At 34.6% G+C, this 15,958-nt stretch overlaps 1 protein-coding gene across 1 annotated transcript; it reads left to right on the top strand.

Annotated features, from left to right (window-relative positions):
• Positions 1–5,445: 5,445 nt before the first annotated feature.
• LOC140037804 (probably inactive leucine-rich repeat receptor-like protein kinase At5g48380) lies at positions 5,446–9,517 on the top strand. The gene is made up of 4 exons (XM_072082932.1): positions 5,446–6,100; positions 7,223–7,254; positions 7,618–7,999; positions 8,456–9,517. Exons 1-4 carry the CDS (start codon positions 5,555–5,557, stop codon positions 9,335–9,337), a joined length of 1,842 nt encoding a protein of 613 aa, XP_071939033.1. The 5' UTR covers positions 5,446–5,554; the 3' UTR covers positions 9,338–9,517.
• The last annotated feature ends 6,441 nt before the right edge of the window (positions 9,518–15,958 follow it).

The raw sequence follows: 15,958 nt of genomic DNA, 5'->3' as shown, positions 1-15,958 counted from the left end.
TTTTAGCCCTTTTTCATCCCAAATTTCTATGACACCATCAAAACACAAAACATAAGTAGAATCCACAAAGCAAAACAATAATATATTAAATCAAAGGGAAAATTGACATAAATTGTATATTAATTAAGCACACGATCAAGCATTCATCAATCTACAACGAGAAAAGAGAAGGAAAAGGAAAAGGATGCAATCAAAACAAACAACAGGTGCTTGTCTATATTTGTTGTGCTTGGTATATACTTTTGATAAAGTAATTACCTAGATCCATCTAGTTCCACTATTTAAAGAAAAACAAAAACAAAACAAAAATAAAAAACTCTCACTAAGAATTCAAATTAGAGAAAAAAATTCTCACTAGATAATTATAGGAGAGGCTAAAATTCTCACTAAAAAATCCTAAAATAGACTTATTATTAAAAAAAAAAAGGAAATAAAGCCATGGGAAGGAGAGAGACCAAGAGAACAATTAGTCTCCTTCGTGAAGAGAAAGATGTTCTGTTTGACAACTAATACAATAAATCAAGAAAAAAAAAAGAAGAAGAGATTTGGATTTTAAATCCTTAGTCTTTCAAGCTATACTAATAGATTGTAATATTCCATGCATGCAATTACCGTGGTATATGATGGCGGTTTAACTAAGTTGATACTCTTAGTGGTGGAGAGTTTTGAATAATTTACATATCAAAGTCAATAAGTTAGAAGTTTAGAATCCAAAACAATCTCTTTTTTTTTTTTTTAATTCATAGTCTTTCAGTTGTAGTTGATGGTTTGACGCCCATCATATAGTATGATTTGGATAGTTTGAAGTACTAATTTACAGTATAGCTTTAGAATCTAAGGCAAACATTTTTAATCCCTTTTTTTTTTAACAATGCTTGTTCAAGATAACTTGTCCCGTCTGTAATTAGCTTGATTACATACTTGACTATGGCCTTAGAAGATTACATTTCAGTTGGTCTTGTTACAACAGAGGACCATTTTTTATTTTTTTGATATTTTAGTTTAAATTATGAGAGGGTTATGTTTGTGTGTGTGTCTATATATATATATGTATATATATATATGTATATATATATATATATATGTATATATATATATAAGTTTTAAAATCATAAGAGAGTTATGTAAAAAAATTTTAAATTACAAGGAAGTAAAATGTAATTTGCCCATAAAATTAGTGCTGTGTTATTCTAAATTATTTTTCTCTTTCTAAACCCAAGAACAAATTTTAATTGAATAAAACTCGAATGATCTTTTGCCAACATCAGGCCTGAAATAAGGAAACATGAATAACAAGAAAAAGAGGAGTTCGAAAAGGGGTTCAAAATTGTCCTCACTGCCCCCAAAATTGTCCTTAGGTTACGAACCTAAGGCTAAATCACAAGCCCGCATGTTCCTACCGAACTTTATGCAGTTATCGACGTTTGAAGTTTACTGACTTGTGCGGCGGTGAGGCCCAAATTGCCGCAACTTGTCCCACATCTGTTACTCTCTAAATTAGTACGCGTATTTCTCTACTTTCTAAATCGGGTAGCCATTGAATTTTAAATTGCTAACGCCGAAACCAAAAATTTCTAACACAGCTTTGTTTGGATAGAGTATTATTTCAAATAATTATTTGAAATAATTACTGTAGTACTTTCTGTGATGTGATGTATGTGAGATAAAAAGAATGTTGAAAATATAAAAAGGTAGATTAAAAATTATGTTTATGATACAAGCAAAAAAAATTTTTAAAAAAATTGGCTATCCAAACAAATTGTCGACGTGTTTTGCACCTTACTCTGTTTGTGCGTTGGATGATTGAATACTTGCTAGCTCCCTATACAAGATGAGGCTTGGTTCTTCTTTAGCTGCACTAAATTAAGAGAGTGAAATTGAGGAAGATCCCTGCAAAAGAGATGGAGATGGCCTCCACTTGAGTCAATTGCAATTAGGATTAAGGTAAATTTGGGATTCCAATGGAGTGACAAAGCTTCCGTAGAGTAGTATAAAATGGTAAAGTTAAAGATCTAAGAGATAAAAATAGGACCCATTCATAAAATGCTTTGGTAGCCATTTAGGTGGGGAGTTAGGATTCTCTCCATCGGATTTCTCTCTATTGTTCTCTTCATTTGTTTATGTCTAAAATTTTATAACTCAATAAATTCAGCGGATTATGTCATCCATTTTTTATATCTATATCAACATATTAAAAATGATCCTCTTTTACAAATACTTTAGCATTCAACTTGCACAAAACTTATGAATGGTGAAAAATGAGTTAAAATTATAACTAAATTTGTAATGATTAATCCAAGGGCAAAACTTAGTTAATTTCATATGAAGTTTTATGTACAATTAATACAAGTAATGAAATATATTATGAACGGGATTGATTTTTAAAAATAAGTTTTAAATTCATTTTTAGGTAGGGGAGCTCAAATTCATCTCATTTTTAGGTGTTGCATATATTTAGGTCGCTATGTATTTAACCAAAGTTGATTTTGGCTACGGAATTCTAGGTCATGGATAGTCATCTGATTAAGCAGTCAAGAGGTTAGCATTTAATCTAGCCCGTGTATGATATTTTTAAGCTAATCAAAGATGAAGCCAATAATACAATTGCCATTGCACCGTGGTTCATGACAAAATGTGCCAAAATTTGCTAGAACTTTGGCTGCCAATTCCATTTGGGACGATGCAACAAGGCCTACAAAAATTCCTTCAAATTTTGGACTTGGATCAAATGTATGTATATCTCATTCGTGTCTCATCTTCCTCACCTTATTATCTCCAACATTGTTGGTGAAACTAGCCCTTTCATGGCCGAGCTCAAAACTTGTGCATGTCATTTCAACAAAGAAACTGCTAAGGCCCTCAGCAGATGCATACCAGGGTTGAAGAAATCGATAGAGGCTACGATGATGGTAAATATGATGAACCCTACAATCGCATCCGTAAGCTAGGATGGATAAGGTGTGATACCTAAATCCTTCATTTGGGTAGGGTGTGATGAATTCTACACTTGCATTCGGACTTGATAGTAGTTGCTTATATGTTTGGTATCTGGTTGGGTCCTGGAGCTTAAATTTGTGCGTGTATATTTTTCTTTTGGTTGCGAAGGACAAATTGTTAAGTATGGCTGTAGATCACATGGATGTTTAGGTTTCATCTAGCAAGTCTCAACTCAAGTTTTGAGAATAACTAAAATGTGACATATATTTCAAGGTGCTACCCTGCATTAGTTTAAATACAATAGAGAATTTAAATTCTCATTTTAGGGTGTATTAAAAGATTGTAATTATTCCCTGTGTGCAATTACTGTGCTATACATTAATGGTTTATCTAAGTTGAAAATTTTAGTGGTGGAGAGTTTTATATATTTTGCACGCCGAATTCAATAATTCAATGTAATAATAGCGTGCAATATGCTTTTGTTGTCACTATATTCACAAATAAATATGCTATTCAATATTTTGCTTAAGAAACTGAATTCAAATATAAAAGCTTCATTGGCACTTAATTACGATTTGAGGTCAACACAATGCCTCATGCAATATATAATTAGAAAAGTTTGCGTCAAATTTTTTTTTCTTTCTAATTCACAAATTAAATTAGCAGTGGCGTTATTTCATAAGGATCACCTCGACTGTATTTGGAGCTTACAGAATGATTTGGATACTTTATAGTACTATTTTGCACTATATTTTTAGAAACTAAAAAAAAAAATTTTCAATCCCATGCAAAATTTTTAGCAATGCTTGTTGAGATCCAGTAACTTGTTCCATCTGTCGTAAGCTTGATTACAATTACTTGTCTATCACCTTGGAAGGTGATAATCCTATAGTTATTGGGTAGAATAGATTTTAGAGTAAATTACTCATAACTCCCTTATATTTTTTAATAATATGATATGAACCCATAGTTTTAAAACATCCACGTAACCCTATGTAATTTTATGTAAAGTGAAAAATGTAGACAAATCTTCGATGAGATTTGTTTAGCTTTGCACATCTAATGTAAAGCACAAGTTGAAACTCGACGAGTAGGGATGGCAACAGGGCAACAGAGGGCCCTGTTGTCATATAACTCCCCCTACTCCCGCTCCATCCCCTGCCCTGCTCCCCCTACCTCACCTTGCTCCCTCTACGGGGGCATCCTTTTTTTCCCTCTTAGTACCTTCTTTCTTTTTTTTTTTTTTTTTTTGGCTTGAATTCATTTTGAAAATGTGTGAAAACATTTGTGAGAATACCATTGGGATGAGTCAGAACCTCCAAATTAAAGCATCAGAACTACAGGAAATAACTCGACAAGAAAGGTAGAGAATGAAGAGAACTAGAGAAGAGATTTAATTATATTAGTCTCTTTATTATTAGAAAAGACTAATATTATCATCACTGCTACTACTAATAGTACTATTATTAGAAAAACTAATATTACTTCTACTACTAATAATTTAACCCAACATAACACGAAAAAAAACTAATATTACCACCACTGCTACTAATAGTAATGTTTAATAAATACGGAGGACGAGGCCCCATTTATGGCCGTACCTCATACCTCCCCTCACGAGCATTCGCGCCCATTGTCATCTCAAGACAAGACTTGATTTCATAGAAGTAGAGGTTGACAAAAAATTGAACCCAATAAAACTTGAGTTCAAGTCTAATTAATCGAGCACATATGTAACTAGATATTTTTTTGAAGGGGGTTTAAAATAGATTATCAATGCTACTGTTAAAAAGTATGTCTACATGTCACGAAGTTTCGAAGCATCTTCTTAATCAAACTACTTAATACTTTAATTAAACTGCTTGAACTCAGCCAATATTGATTCAATTAGTTACTGAAAAACTGGCTTATGAGATTTGTTTGTAGCTCTATCTAAGAGATAAATACAATATTATAAAAACCTTATCAATTAGCTTTGTACAATATTATTAAATTTAACCACAAGCGAATATGAAAATATTCCTGCGACATATATCAATTGGTTTAAAAATTGTTCAGGTCCCAAAAACCTGAGTATAGTTGCTCACATATGAAAAATGGAGCAAGTTAAAATTACACGGCCAGAAATCGGTTACACATTGTGAATGAAATCTTCTCCCATCTAAAACATTGCCCCTTAAATGCTAAAGCTTGAATTAAAGACCAAGAAAAGGGATAGTCCACTAGCCATGCTTGACCAGAATAGTATCCGGCTTTCATCAGTCTATCGAATTCTCCACATGGACCCCTTGAATGTGGAAGAAAGACTTATGTTTAGAGTTGAATTGATTCCAGTAGCCCCAGTAACACTACATGCTTGTATTAGGCTATTAGCGTGCATTTCGGTTCTGACTCTTGAGACGACTACCACTAATTCTCAGTCAACTCATGGTTTTTCTCTGTTTTTTTTTTGGGGAAAAATCCGGGGGGATGCCAGCCCCAAATTCGTGGAAGTTGCTTTAGGAGACTTTCCCACTTCTTTCCCTGATTTACTTACTTCAACCTCTGTGCATAAATATAGGGATCACTCTCTCATTTGCACTAACAAGTGTCTTGCACAAGTTCTGTTTCAAATTGCATGGCTACGGCCATTAATTCAAGGCATCTAGCCCTTGTGTTTCTGCTAGGAATATTTACTTTGGGAAGTGGTAACCCACGCGTTTTTGATTGCTTGAGATCTATAAAGGAGTCCTTGGATGATCCACTTCACCGTTTATCTAGCTGGAATTATGACAACAGCACGGAAGACTTTATATGTTCCTTCGTGGGTGTTGAATGCTGGCATCCTTGCGAGAATAAGGTTCAAACTATTAACCTACACGGAATGGGACTAAAAGGTGAGTTTCCTAGAGGCCTAGCCAATTGCTCAGCTTTAACGGCTATAGACCTTTCAACAAATAGTCTCTATGGAACCATTCCTTCTGATTTATCACGTATTGTCCGATTTGCTACAAGTCTTAACCTTTCTTTCAACAATTTTTCGGGTGAAATTCCTGTAAATCTTGCAAATTGTTCATTTCTAAATGCCCTACAGCTCAGCAACAACCAATTAACAGGTCAAATTCCTCCAGAAATTGGCCTATTAGATCGCTTGAAGATTTTTAATGTTGCCAACTGTTGGAATGTATGCCCTTAAACAATGTATTTGTTTTTATTTAATACATTCAAAATTATATGTTTTGTATTTTAATAACTTCTTATTTATCTGTTAAATATTAGATATAACTAATAAAGTCATTAGAATGTTTACTAGTGTGATGGTAGTCACAAGAGTTGATGACTATGAGATATCAATCGTTTTTATAGTAATATTCTTAAAATTCCCTAGTTATAGTACTAATGAAATAGGACATCTTTAGTACGGTAAAACTAGTACACAGTTAGCCTCTAATTAATGTAATTAGTGGTTGTTCTCATCAACTGTGGTATGATGATACCTAGGCTAATGTGTAGATGATTTGGAAAGTACAAATGCATTGGATTGATCCATTTAGAGATCCCGTTAGGATATCTATCTAGTGCCAATGGTGTAACTCTAGTGAAAAATTGTGTAAGTGATCCTACGACTTGAGATCATCATAGTATCTTGAGTGTGAATCGCTACATTTTGACTCTAATTACTTGTTACTCTTCGTGAGTGCCTTAAAGTGTAGAAGTTGGATATAGTGTGAAGTATGTAAAGAAAACGGATGATTGAGATAGGATTTACCACTCCGATAGAAGGAGTTGATATCCGGATGGCCACTAGTGAGAAATTAACCCTAAAGTCGACTATTAGGTAAATTGAAGAATGTCTTCAATTTAACCTAATTAAGGGTAAATTTCGGGAACTAGAAAATTTAATTAATCATCAGGGAATTGGCACTTATTCCTTATTCCTGACTAATTGGATATCTTTGGTGAAAGGATAATAATTACACGGTAATTTTTCACGGAAAGGTTAGGTCAAATTCCCTTGACTAATTCCGAATAATTGGGCAATCGTGATGTGTTGCTAGACACCGCTCGTGATTTATAATTATGGATTAATTATTTATTATAAGTTATGATAAATTAAAGTCGTTTATTTTATCTAATTATTAAACCATAATTATTACCAATGCATTCGGGACCTATTGGGTCACACGCAATAGAGATTTAATCCTGGATTGAAACTATGTAAATTATCGGGGTTTAATTTTAAAAGAAAATTAATCCCAGGCCTTTTTGAGCAGATAAGAGTAAATGGTTATCTCTTATCTATCAGATAATGATAGATAGAGTCTTGTGTGATGAGAAGTCTTATTGTTTTGATTTTGAATCAAACAAGAAGACTCATCATTCTATCTCTCTCTCTCTCCAATTGTTTTTTGTTTTGGGGGCTGATATACAGATACAGAAAGTGAGCGTCACATACGACAGAGAGAAAAAATATACGTTCAAAAGAGTAAGAAGGCTAGCACCTTTTTCTCTTCAATACATAGTTCGTGAGACGATCCAAGGTTGCTCTAGCGTAGATATCAGTAGAGGCAGGACGACTGGACTGCTCAAGGACTGACCATCCTCAAACAACGCTGCAGGGAGACACCGCTTGGATTAAGGTAATCCTAAAACCCTACTTTTAGTACATCATACGTAAAATCTAGGGTGATTCCTGAATAGTTTTAGGGAAAAATTTTTAATTTTCCGCTGCGTAGTGTCCCTAAAACCCAACACCAACAGCCTTTTATCTGGCCCAGTCCCTATTTTTATTAGCGCAACTATACCTTCTGAAAGCTATGCAAATAATTTGGGGCTTTGTGGGGGTCCATTAGAGCCTTGTAAGTCTAATTCAGAAACAAAGAAACAGGACAAAATCCTCTTCACAAGTGGTTTTGTGGTTGGATGGGTACTTTCTACCATCTTGGCTCTAGTTCTTAACTTGTTTATTGTGCCTATCCTGAGTGCAAGAAAACTAAAGAGCAAGAATGAGAAAAAACAAAAGACTACAGCTTCTCAAGGACCACGACTTTTAACTTCGAATGGGAGAATCCAAGACTCTAAGGTAACTTCATTCCCTATAACCAAATTGAGTACATAAGCTTGTGTAAAGATCCGTACTATTTCCAATTCTATCGCACTCCTTGTTCCAAGAAACAAAATATTCTTTGATCAAGAAAGAAGATTCCTTTTTTTTTTGTGTGGGTAAAACGTAAAAGGTTTGATCATTTAATTCATTCAAGTTTTAGTATAAACTTGCTAGCACACAGTTTTGTTTTACTATAGACAGACAATGAACTTTAAGTTACACCGGTGTATATATGGATTAAATTGAACATCATATGTCTAGTTTTGTTTTCTTTTTTTGGTTATGATTAAGCAGCTAACTGTTTTCTTTCTTTTACCACTTCATGAGTGCTCTCCATTTTTCAGATCATATTTATAACAAAATTTTTTCGGCATAAGTGAAGCTCCTTAAGGAGTATATATTTTGCAGTAATACTTTGTGCTCTAATGATAGATTATGGCACTGGAAAAACATGTAACAAGAATGAGTTTCGAAGAACTCGGCAAGGCAACCGATGATTTCCACTGTATGAATATAATTGGAACGGGGAAACTGGGGACAATGTACAAGGCAATACTCCAAAATGGTTGGTTTCTTGCCGTCAAGAAACTCCATAACTCATATGATTTCGATCAAGAATTTATGTCTGAGCTCATGACTGTTGGAAGGATGAGACATTGCAATTTCGTACCACTCATAGGCTTCTGCTATGAAATTAACAGCAGACTTTTAGTCTATAAATACATGTCGAACGGAAACCTCCATGATCTCCTCTTTTCTGCTCAAAACGGCAAGGTCAAGTGCATAGAATGGCCTGTGAGGGTGAAAATAGCAGTTGGGATTGCGAGAGGACTTGCATGGCTTCATCAGGTTGGAGTAGTCCATAGCAGCATTTGTTCAAGATGCATATTGCTTGATCATGGTTGTGAACCCAAGATATCCAACTTTGGAAGTGCAAAACTTTTGAAATCGAACTTTACTTCTTCGAGTTGGAGAACTGTGGTAGATAATGAAGTATGGGAGTCGGGTTCGTTTAATAAGGATCTCTATGAGTTCGGAGTTGTGCTTCTTGAGTTAATTGCTGAAAGGGAATTTAGCCAAATGAATGGTTGTCTGAAGAGTTTTGAAGGTCATGATATGGTCGAATGGATATTTCAGAACTCCAAACCATATGATTCAGATGAGATTAAGCATGCATCTGAGGACGAGACCCTTGAGTTTATTAGAATTGCAGTTGACTGCATTCAATCTGATCCGGCAAGAAGGCCATCCATGCTAGAAGTGTACAAAACATTGAGCAAAATCACTGGGAGATCTGAACTTGGAAATGATTAATTTGGCTCTCTATGGGTAGATGATTTTTTTGTTTTGAACTTCAAAATTCATAGTATTGTAAGATCCACCAAATAAACTCCAATGTACTTGTGATTGCTAGGGAAACTAATGCCCAGACACAGTGTATCACTCTAATCCTAAGGTAAAAGCAAATAACATGGAGTGTTTTTGGATAGGAAATTATTTGAAATAATATTTTGAAAAAACATTGTTACATTTCTTGTCATACGATATATGTGAGATTAAAAATAGTTAAATGATTAAAAAAAATGTGTTGACTACGATACAATCAAATAATTTTTTTCGCTGATAAAATAATATCTATGGTTGCTGAAGTACTCAAAACACAAAAAATATTTCAATTTGCTTTCAAGTAAAAAGTGTAATGTAAGCAATAATGTCAACAGAGTCAATACGCGAATTGGAAATTAAAAGGAAGAAAAAATTTACATCTTTAGGTCGCTTTCTTGACTGGCTTTCATCTTTTTTAGCCTATCACAAAGAGTTAACCAGACTAATGACAGAGAATGTGACGGCACTAGTGCATGAAATCGCCATTACAAGCCGAGATGAGACAGTCAAGTGACTTGTGTGTAATGTAATTTGAAGGACTTGTTCAAACTAGATTAATGGGCATCCATACTTCTCGTGGCATCAAGATACATTGAAATTAAATTGGAAGTACAATAATTACTATCTATCTATACGAAAGCATGCTATGTGGGGATTGGGATGCTTACGTTAATTTGAATCTTCCTTTCATACCGTGGAAATGCTTGTGAAATATGCAATTAATGTTGTCATGAATCCATAACAATGAGGCTATAAATCTTATTTTGGACACTTGCACTATAAATGCATTCATATTTTGGTCCTTAAATTTTAATTTTGGATGCTTTACTTCCTTTAAGTATGAAATTTATCCACTTTACTTCGTAAACTTTATTTTTAGACACTGTATCCCTTCAAATATCAGCTCCATTCCATAGAATTGTCAAAACTAATGGAACCGTAGGTAAGTGATGCTCAACATTCAAGAATTAAAATGGGAAGGAGTTCACGTTTTAAGGGGGGCAAACCATCCAGGAATAAAGTTTAAGGAATAAAGTGGGATGAGTTTTATGCTTAAAAGGGTAAAGTGTCAAAAAATGAAGTTTAAGGTATAATATGAAAGTACTTCTAACCTTCAAGGGACCAAAACAAAATTTAACCAAAGAATTGCCTCCCATTGCAGAAAAGTATTGGCTATATACAAAACTTAGGCCTATTTTCTAACCCGATCAAATATTTTCCGTTACTTCCGGTGTTTGGTTAGAAATAATTCATGAGTTTAAGATTGAATTATATTGTTCCTCCATCTGGAGAAAGATGCATCAGCACATGTATAATAGTATGACCATATTCTTTTATGTAAATAATGCCCAAATAGAAATCAAACTTTAAAAAGTACGTATTACTCGTGAAGCTAGTATTTTTTTTTTATTTTTGTCACAAAAATAGGATTTCTATTACCTAATCTAATCTAATCTAGGGAAGGGAGAAGGGCTATAACCTAATCAGGGGGACTGGATGTGAGCAGAGACTCCGCAAAAGACCAATTAAAACCGTTGCATATAATGGCAACTTAGTGGTGACCACAGGTCAAAGGCCCAATGGCTGTGAAGCCGGTATTAAAGAGCTTGAAAAGTGACCATTCTGTGGCCGTGCTTGACCCGAACAAATGGCCCCTCCTTGAACGTGGAAGAAAGATTAAATATTAGACTTGAAATAATTTTCAATCGCCGAAGTAAGACTATAAGGGCATAGACTTTGTCAGTCATGACACTTGAAAAAGTACTATTATTAATTAGGAGACTTCTCTGCTTCTCTAGTCCCAGGCTTTTCTGCAAAAATTGAATATCATTCTCCTTATTTGTAAGAGTAACTGGCTGACACTAGTTAAATTTGTTTCATTTTTGCAGGACTGCGGGTTGGGGTTCTATGCAATTGGCACATGAATGATTTAAAAAAAACTGATGGTTGAATAAGTTTAATTTGAGGATGAACAAGATTATTGTAGGACAACTTTCGACCGATAACAAAATTGTTGTGTTTTATCATGTTGTTATCTTAGTATCCTATATTTGTGTATGGTGCTTACATTGTAGAAGCCAATTATCTATCTAATTCGACTACTTCAACGGTTGAAGCACTGATTCTATTTTCTTTGTCGCGTGCGTTTACTTTAACACTCATGGTCATTAATGTTGGAGAATAATAGTCATGATTATTAACCTCGTTGGTCAAATTTTGGTGGTTTGGGACTTGAATGTGAATAAGAAAGAAAACAACCGAAGAAAATTGGAGAGCTAACTTAAACATGTTTTGTTTTTTTTTCCACTTAGGGGGTGTCCCAGCCTTTTTTGGCCAGACTAATCCCCCTAAGGCCAGCAGAGCCCTGCCCAAGGATGCCAGCAATTTTACCACAGTGTGGGTCGAACATGGGACCTTACTGTAAAAACGGACTTACCAGTACCGGCCGACCTGCCTGTGGGGGGCAAAACTTAAACATGTTCTTGCTGAAGAAAAAAAATAGAAAACTAACCAACTAAACGTGAATGCTACAAATGTTATTATTGCGATAAAAAAAACTAAGAGTATTGCCCAATGGAGAACCAGAGAAGAGCTTTTAGTGTTTTTGTTGCTCTAAATTAATTTGTTTTCTTTCTAAATTTCAAAGAAAACACAAATGGAAACCTATGACTGATGCTTTTTCTTCTATTTCTTTCTATTGTTACTTATTATTATTATTTTTTCCCTTTTGTTCTTTCTGCTTATCTTGGTAACTAGATACCAGAAAAGCTCAATAACTAAGCCAACATGCAAATATTGCTTTCGATTTTTATGAGCTGAAAGTCTTTTAGGTTCTATTTGATAGCTCAATTCAACATCTAAAGTTAATAGATTTAGATCTTAACGTGTTCAGATGTGTTTGATAACAAAAAATAAAACATCTAAATAAATTAAGCAACACTGAATTTTTTAGGCAAAAATTGTTCCAAAAAATAAGTAATAAGTTATTCAATTTTCATTCAATGTGATATATACTCAAATGTGTCAAATTTAATAGATTAACATCTGCAATCTCAATAATGATAGTACATCATCCCAGTGTTGATATTTACAGTAATGAGATTCCCAGATATACTCTCGCACGCTATGTACATCATAAGTGTATTCTTCTTGACGTTACTATAACGTCCATCCATCAAGGTTCCGTAATCCTTAAACTTAGAAAAGGAATTTATTTTATCCAAAAAATGTGATGTACCTATTTATGAATATCCTACCCCCCTCATTACACCCCTTCATAATGATTTTCTCCCTCATTAGTATGTGAAAATGGTTTAGCTTGTCATTGCGAACATGAAGGTCCACTTTGAATTTGTGATTTTTCATTACCACACCGAACATATCTTGAAAATTGGGCTTACACTAACCATTGGACTCACGGTCCAAAACGATAAACAAGTCCAATATGCTATCAATTAGCCCACACTTCATTGTGCTGCATGGCCATCATCTATTAAGGCAGTATTACTGTCAATCAGCACACTTCCATCGATGTTAATGGAAGCCACTTTGCACTTGTTGTCATATTTATGTTTGGGTCCTTGGTCCAGTTCCGGGAGATTCATGTAATCGTGCCACATGGCATCACATGTCACGCTTCGTTAAGGTCAAAGGCCTCATTTATGTGACAATGACAGGTTGTCGAAGCCTGTACAATAATAAAAATAAACCTAATTGCCAGTTAAAATAACTAAGACCCGATTCCAAGTATTGGAGCAGGGACTCTAGGTGTGCAATGGGTTACTTGATTCACCCTGTTCTCGAAGAGTTTGCTTGATCCGATATACCCGAATGGGATGGCTTTTTTTCACAAATAATTATGAATTTGTAGATAGGGTAAGTAGGGTCGTATCCTCAGGGACTGGGGATATTTGTCTCTTTAGAAATCCAAAGTAACACAGGGGGTGTCTTTGTATAAAAGATAACAATTAAGACAATTCAACTAAAAATTAAATGACAATTCACTAAAATCAAAGTAGTAATAATTAAAGGTCTAGCCAAGAAATAACTTCACCAATGGTTCACCTAATTGATCATCGATGTACAAGCAATTCCAATTATTTATTAATAAATAGGTTATAACTGCCAAACAAGCGATGACAGTCAACCCCTCCTTTCTGTGTCGGTGACTAAGGTACGCCCGTTAATCACTGCTCTAATTGAAAAATAATCTCAGGTACGCCCGTAAGATTTAATTCCCCAATTGACTTGCGTATTAGAGGAGCCCTATTCTAACCAAATAACGTACTACCAGGGTTATTTCAGATTAGCCCGCATATTCCCCTGACACAAGCTTAATTATGCCAGTTGTCACTATTTCAGGGCAATTAAACAATTACGGATTTAATGTCCCAGTTGACAATGGATTACCCAATCAACTAAATATCCGGATCCAAGATAGTCAATTAATTGAATAATCATAAGCACGGTAATCAAAAAATATGTGAATATTAATAAATAAAAAGAAATGATAAAATTAAATCGATTTCACAATTTTTAGGCAATCCAAAGCATCTGTTGTCTCTTGATCAGATAAGAGAAATTAGTTCATTCTTGATGAACAAAGCCCACACAAAATTGAAGAGAAAGCGGCGGCCATCAATTGGGTAAATTCACGTCGTTGGAATACTGTCGAAAAAGTAAAGCTACAGGAAGTGGTTCATTGTTTTGTTTGGTCTTGACATCCGAAAGAAGAAAAGCCACTGAGAGGCCAAAAGAAAAGTCAAAGTCTCAAAGCTACAAGTATTCTCTTCCTGACATCCGAGAGGAAGCACTACTAAGAGGTACCAAAAAGAAGAATTAAAAGCTATCTATCTAAAAAGAGTGCTAGCCCTCTGCAACTTTTTGTTTCTTATCTAAGTAGCCTTTGATGCTCCTGTGCGGCCGCTTGCCCAACGGTGAGAAGACTTTCGTCTTTTTTTTTTTCCTCGGCAATTACCGAAATAGGCCCAAGTTTTTCCGTTGCCAACATTGCCCCTGGGGTAACTCTATGACTTGGATTCCTTTTCTGTCAAATTGGCACTTATTCTCATATTTTCATTCTACTTCCTGAAATAAATGTAGAATACTAAAAGTGAGTAGAATCCAGCAATTAATCCACATCGGGTCAGGCAATAGGGGAAATTAATGATAAAATAAATGATAAAATTGTAACCTATCAGACAAGTACCGAGTCTGTATAATAATAAATATCTATTTAAATAAAATATAGAATTTTTGTATATAGTGATAAGTAAGATCGAATACACAGGGATTAGAAAAATTTTATTTTTTCTAGAATCCAAAGTAAGGGGAGTTTAATAAAAATAGGAATAATTAAACAACTTAAATAAAAAGGCCTAACTGATAATTTATTAAAAATGAAGCAATAACCAATAAATTCCAATCAACAAATAACTTTGGAGATGGTTCGCTCAATTGATGATCACTGCAATGATAATTTCATTTACTCACTGATAAACAAGTTATAATTGCCAAAAAAACGATGACAATAAATTTTTCTTTACTGTATTGATGATTTAGGTACAATTGTTAATCACTTTCTAATCAAGAAATAACCCTAGATATAATCATAGAGTTCAAATTTTCAATTGTCTTATGAATTGGAAAAGCTGTTCTAACCAAAAAAAAATGCTATGAGGGTTATTTTAAATTAATCCATGTATCCCCCTGATACAAACCCAATCATGCCAATTACCACTAGTTTAAAATAATTAAATAAAAACGGATTTAACTACTTCGACGTGCGTGGAATGAGGACATGCAGGGTTCTCCCTTGCAGATCTTATGTTCTAAATTGCTGGCGACACGGCTAGGCATTCAGGATTGGAATAAGCAGTCATTTGGGAATGTATTTCATGCGGTCCGGGAGGCAGAGGCGGGAGTAGTTAGAGCAGAGGCGGCTGTGGAGAATGAAGCATTGAAGGAGGCGCAGATTGAGCTATAAAGAGCTCAAGCGGAACTTACGAGGTCATTAGCAATCGAAGAGCAATTTTGGTAGCAGAAGGCAAGAGTGAAATGGTTTCGTAGTGGGGACCGGAACACCAAATACTTTCATGCGGTGGTTAAGCAGATGACAGGTTGTCGAGCCTGTGCAATAATAATTACCTACTCAAGAGAAATACAGCTTTTGTATATAGCGGTGAGTAGGGTCGAATCCACAGGGACTGGGGAGAAATTTGTTTCCTTTCAAGTCAAGTCAAACGGGGGTTTTCAGAATTAAATGCTAACTAAATAATTTAACTGCAGAAAAGTAAATAATTAAAAGAAATAATTAGGAGAGCTCTAGCCAAGGGTACACTTCAGAAATGGTTCATGCACTGATCATCGATTCACAGATAATTCCACATTTATTAATAGATTGGTTATAGTTGTCATACATGCGATAAACAACCAACCTTTTCTTACTTTCTCGATAGTTAAGGTACGATCGTTAACTATTTCTCTAACCCAAAAATAACCCTAAGTACGACCGTAGGATTTAATTTCTAGATTGCATTAAAAATTAGA

Source organism: Coffea arabica, chromosome 3c (genome assembly GCF_036785885.1).
Source record: "Coffea arabica cultivar ET-39 chromosome 3c, Coffea Arabica ET-39 HiFi, whole genome shotgun sequence".
NCBI classification, from domain to species: domain Eukaryota; kingdom Viridiplantae; phylum Streptophyta; class Magnoliopsida; order Gentianales; family Rubiaceae; genus Coffea; species Coffea arabica.
Note: the sequence above shows the minus strand (reverse complement) of the source record. Positions and strands in the feature narration are given on the sequence as shown.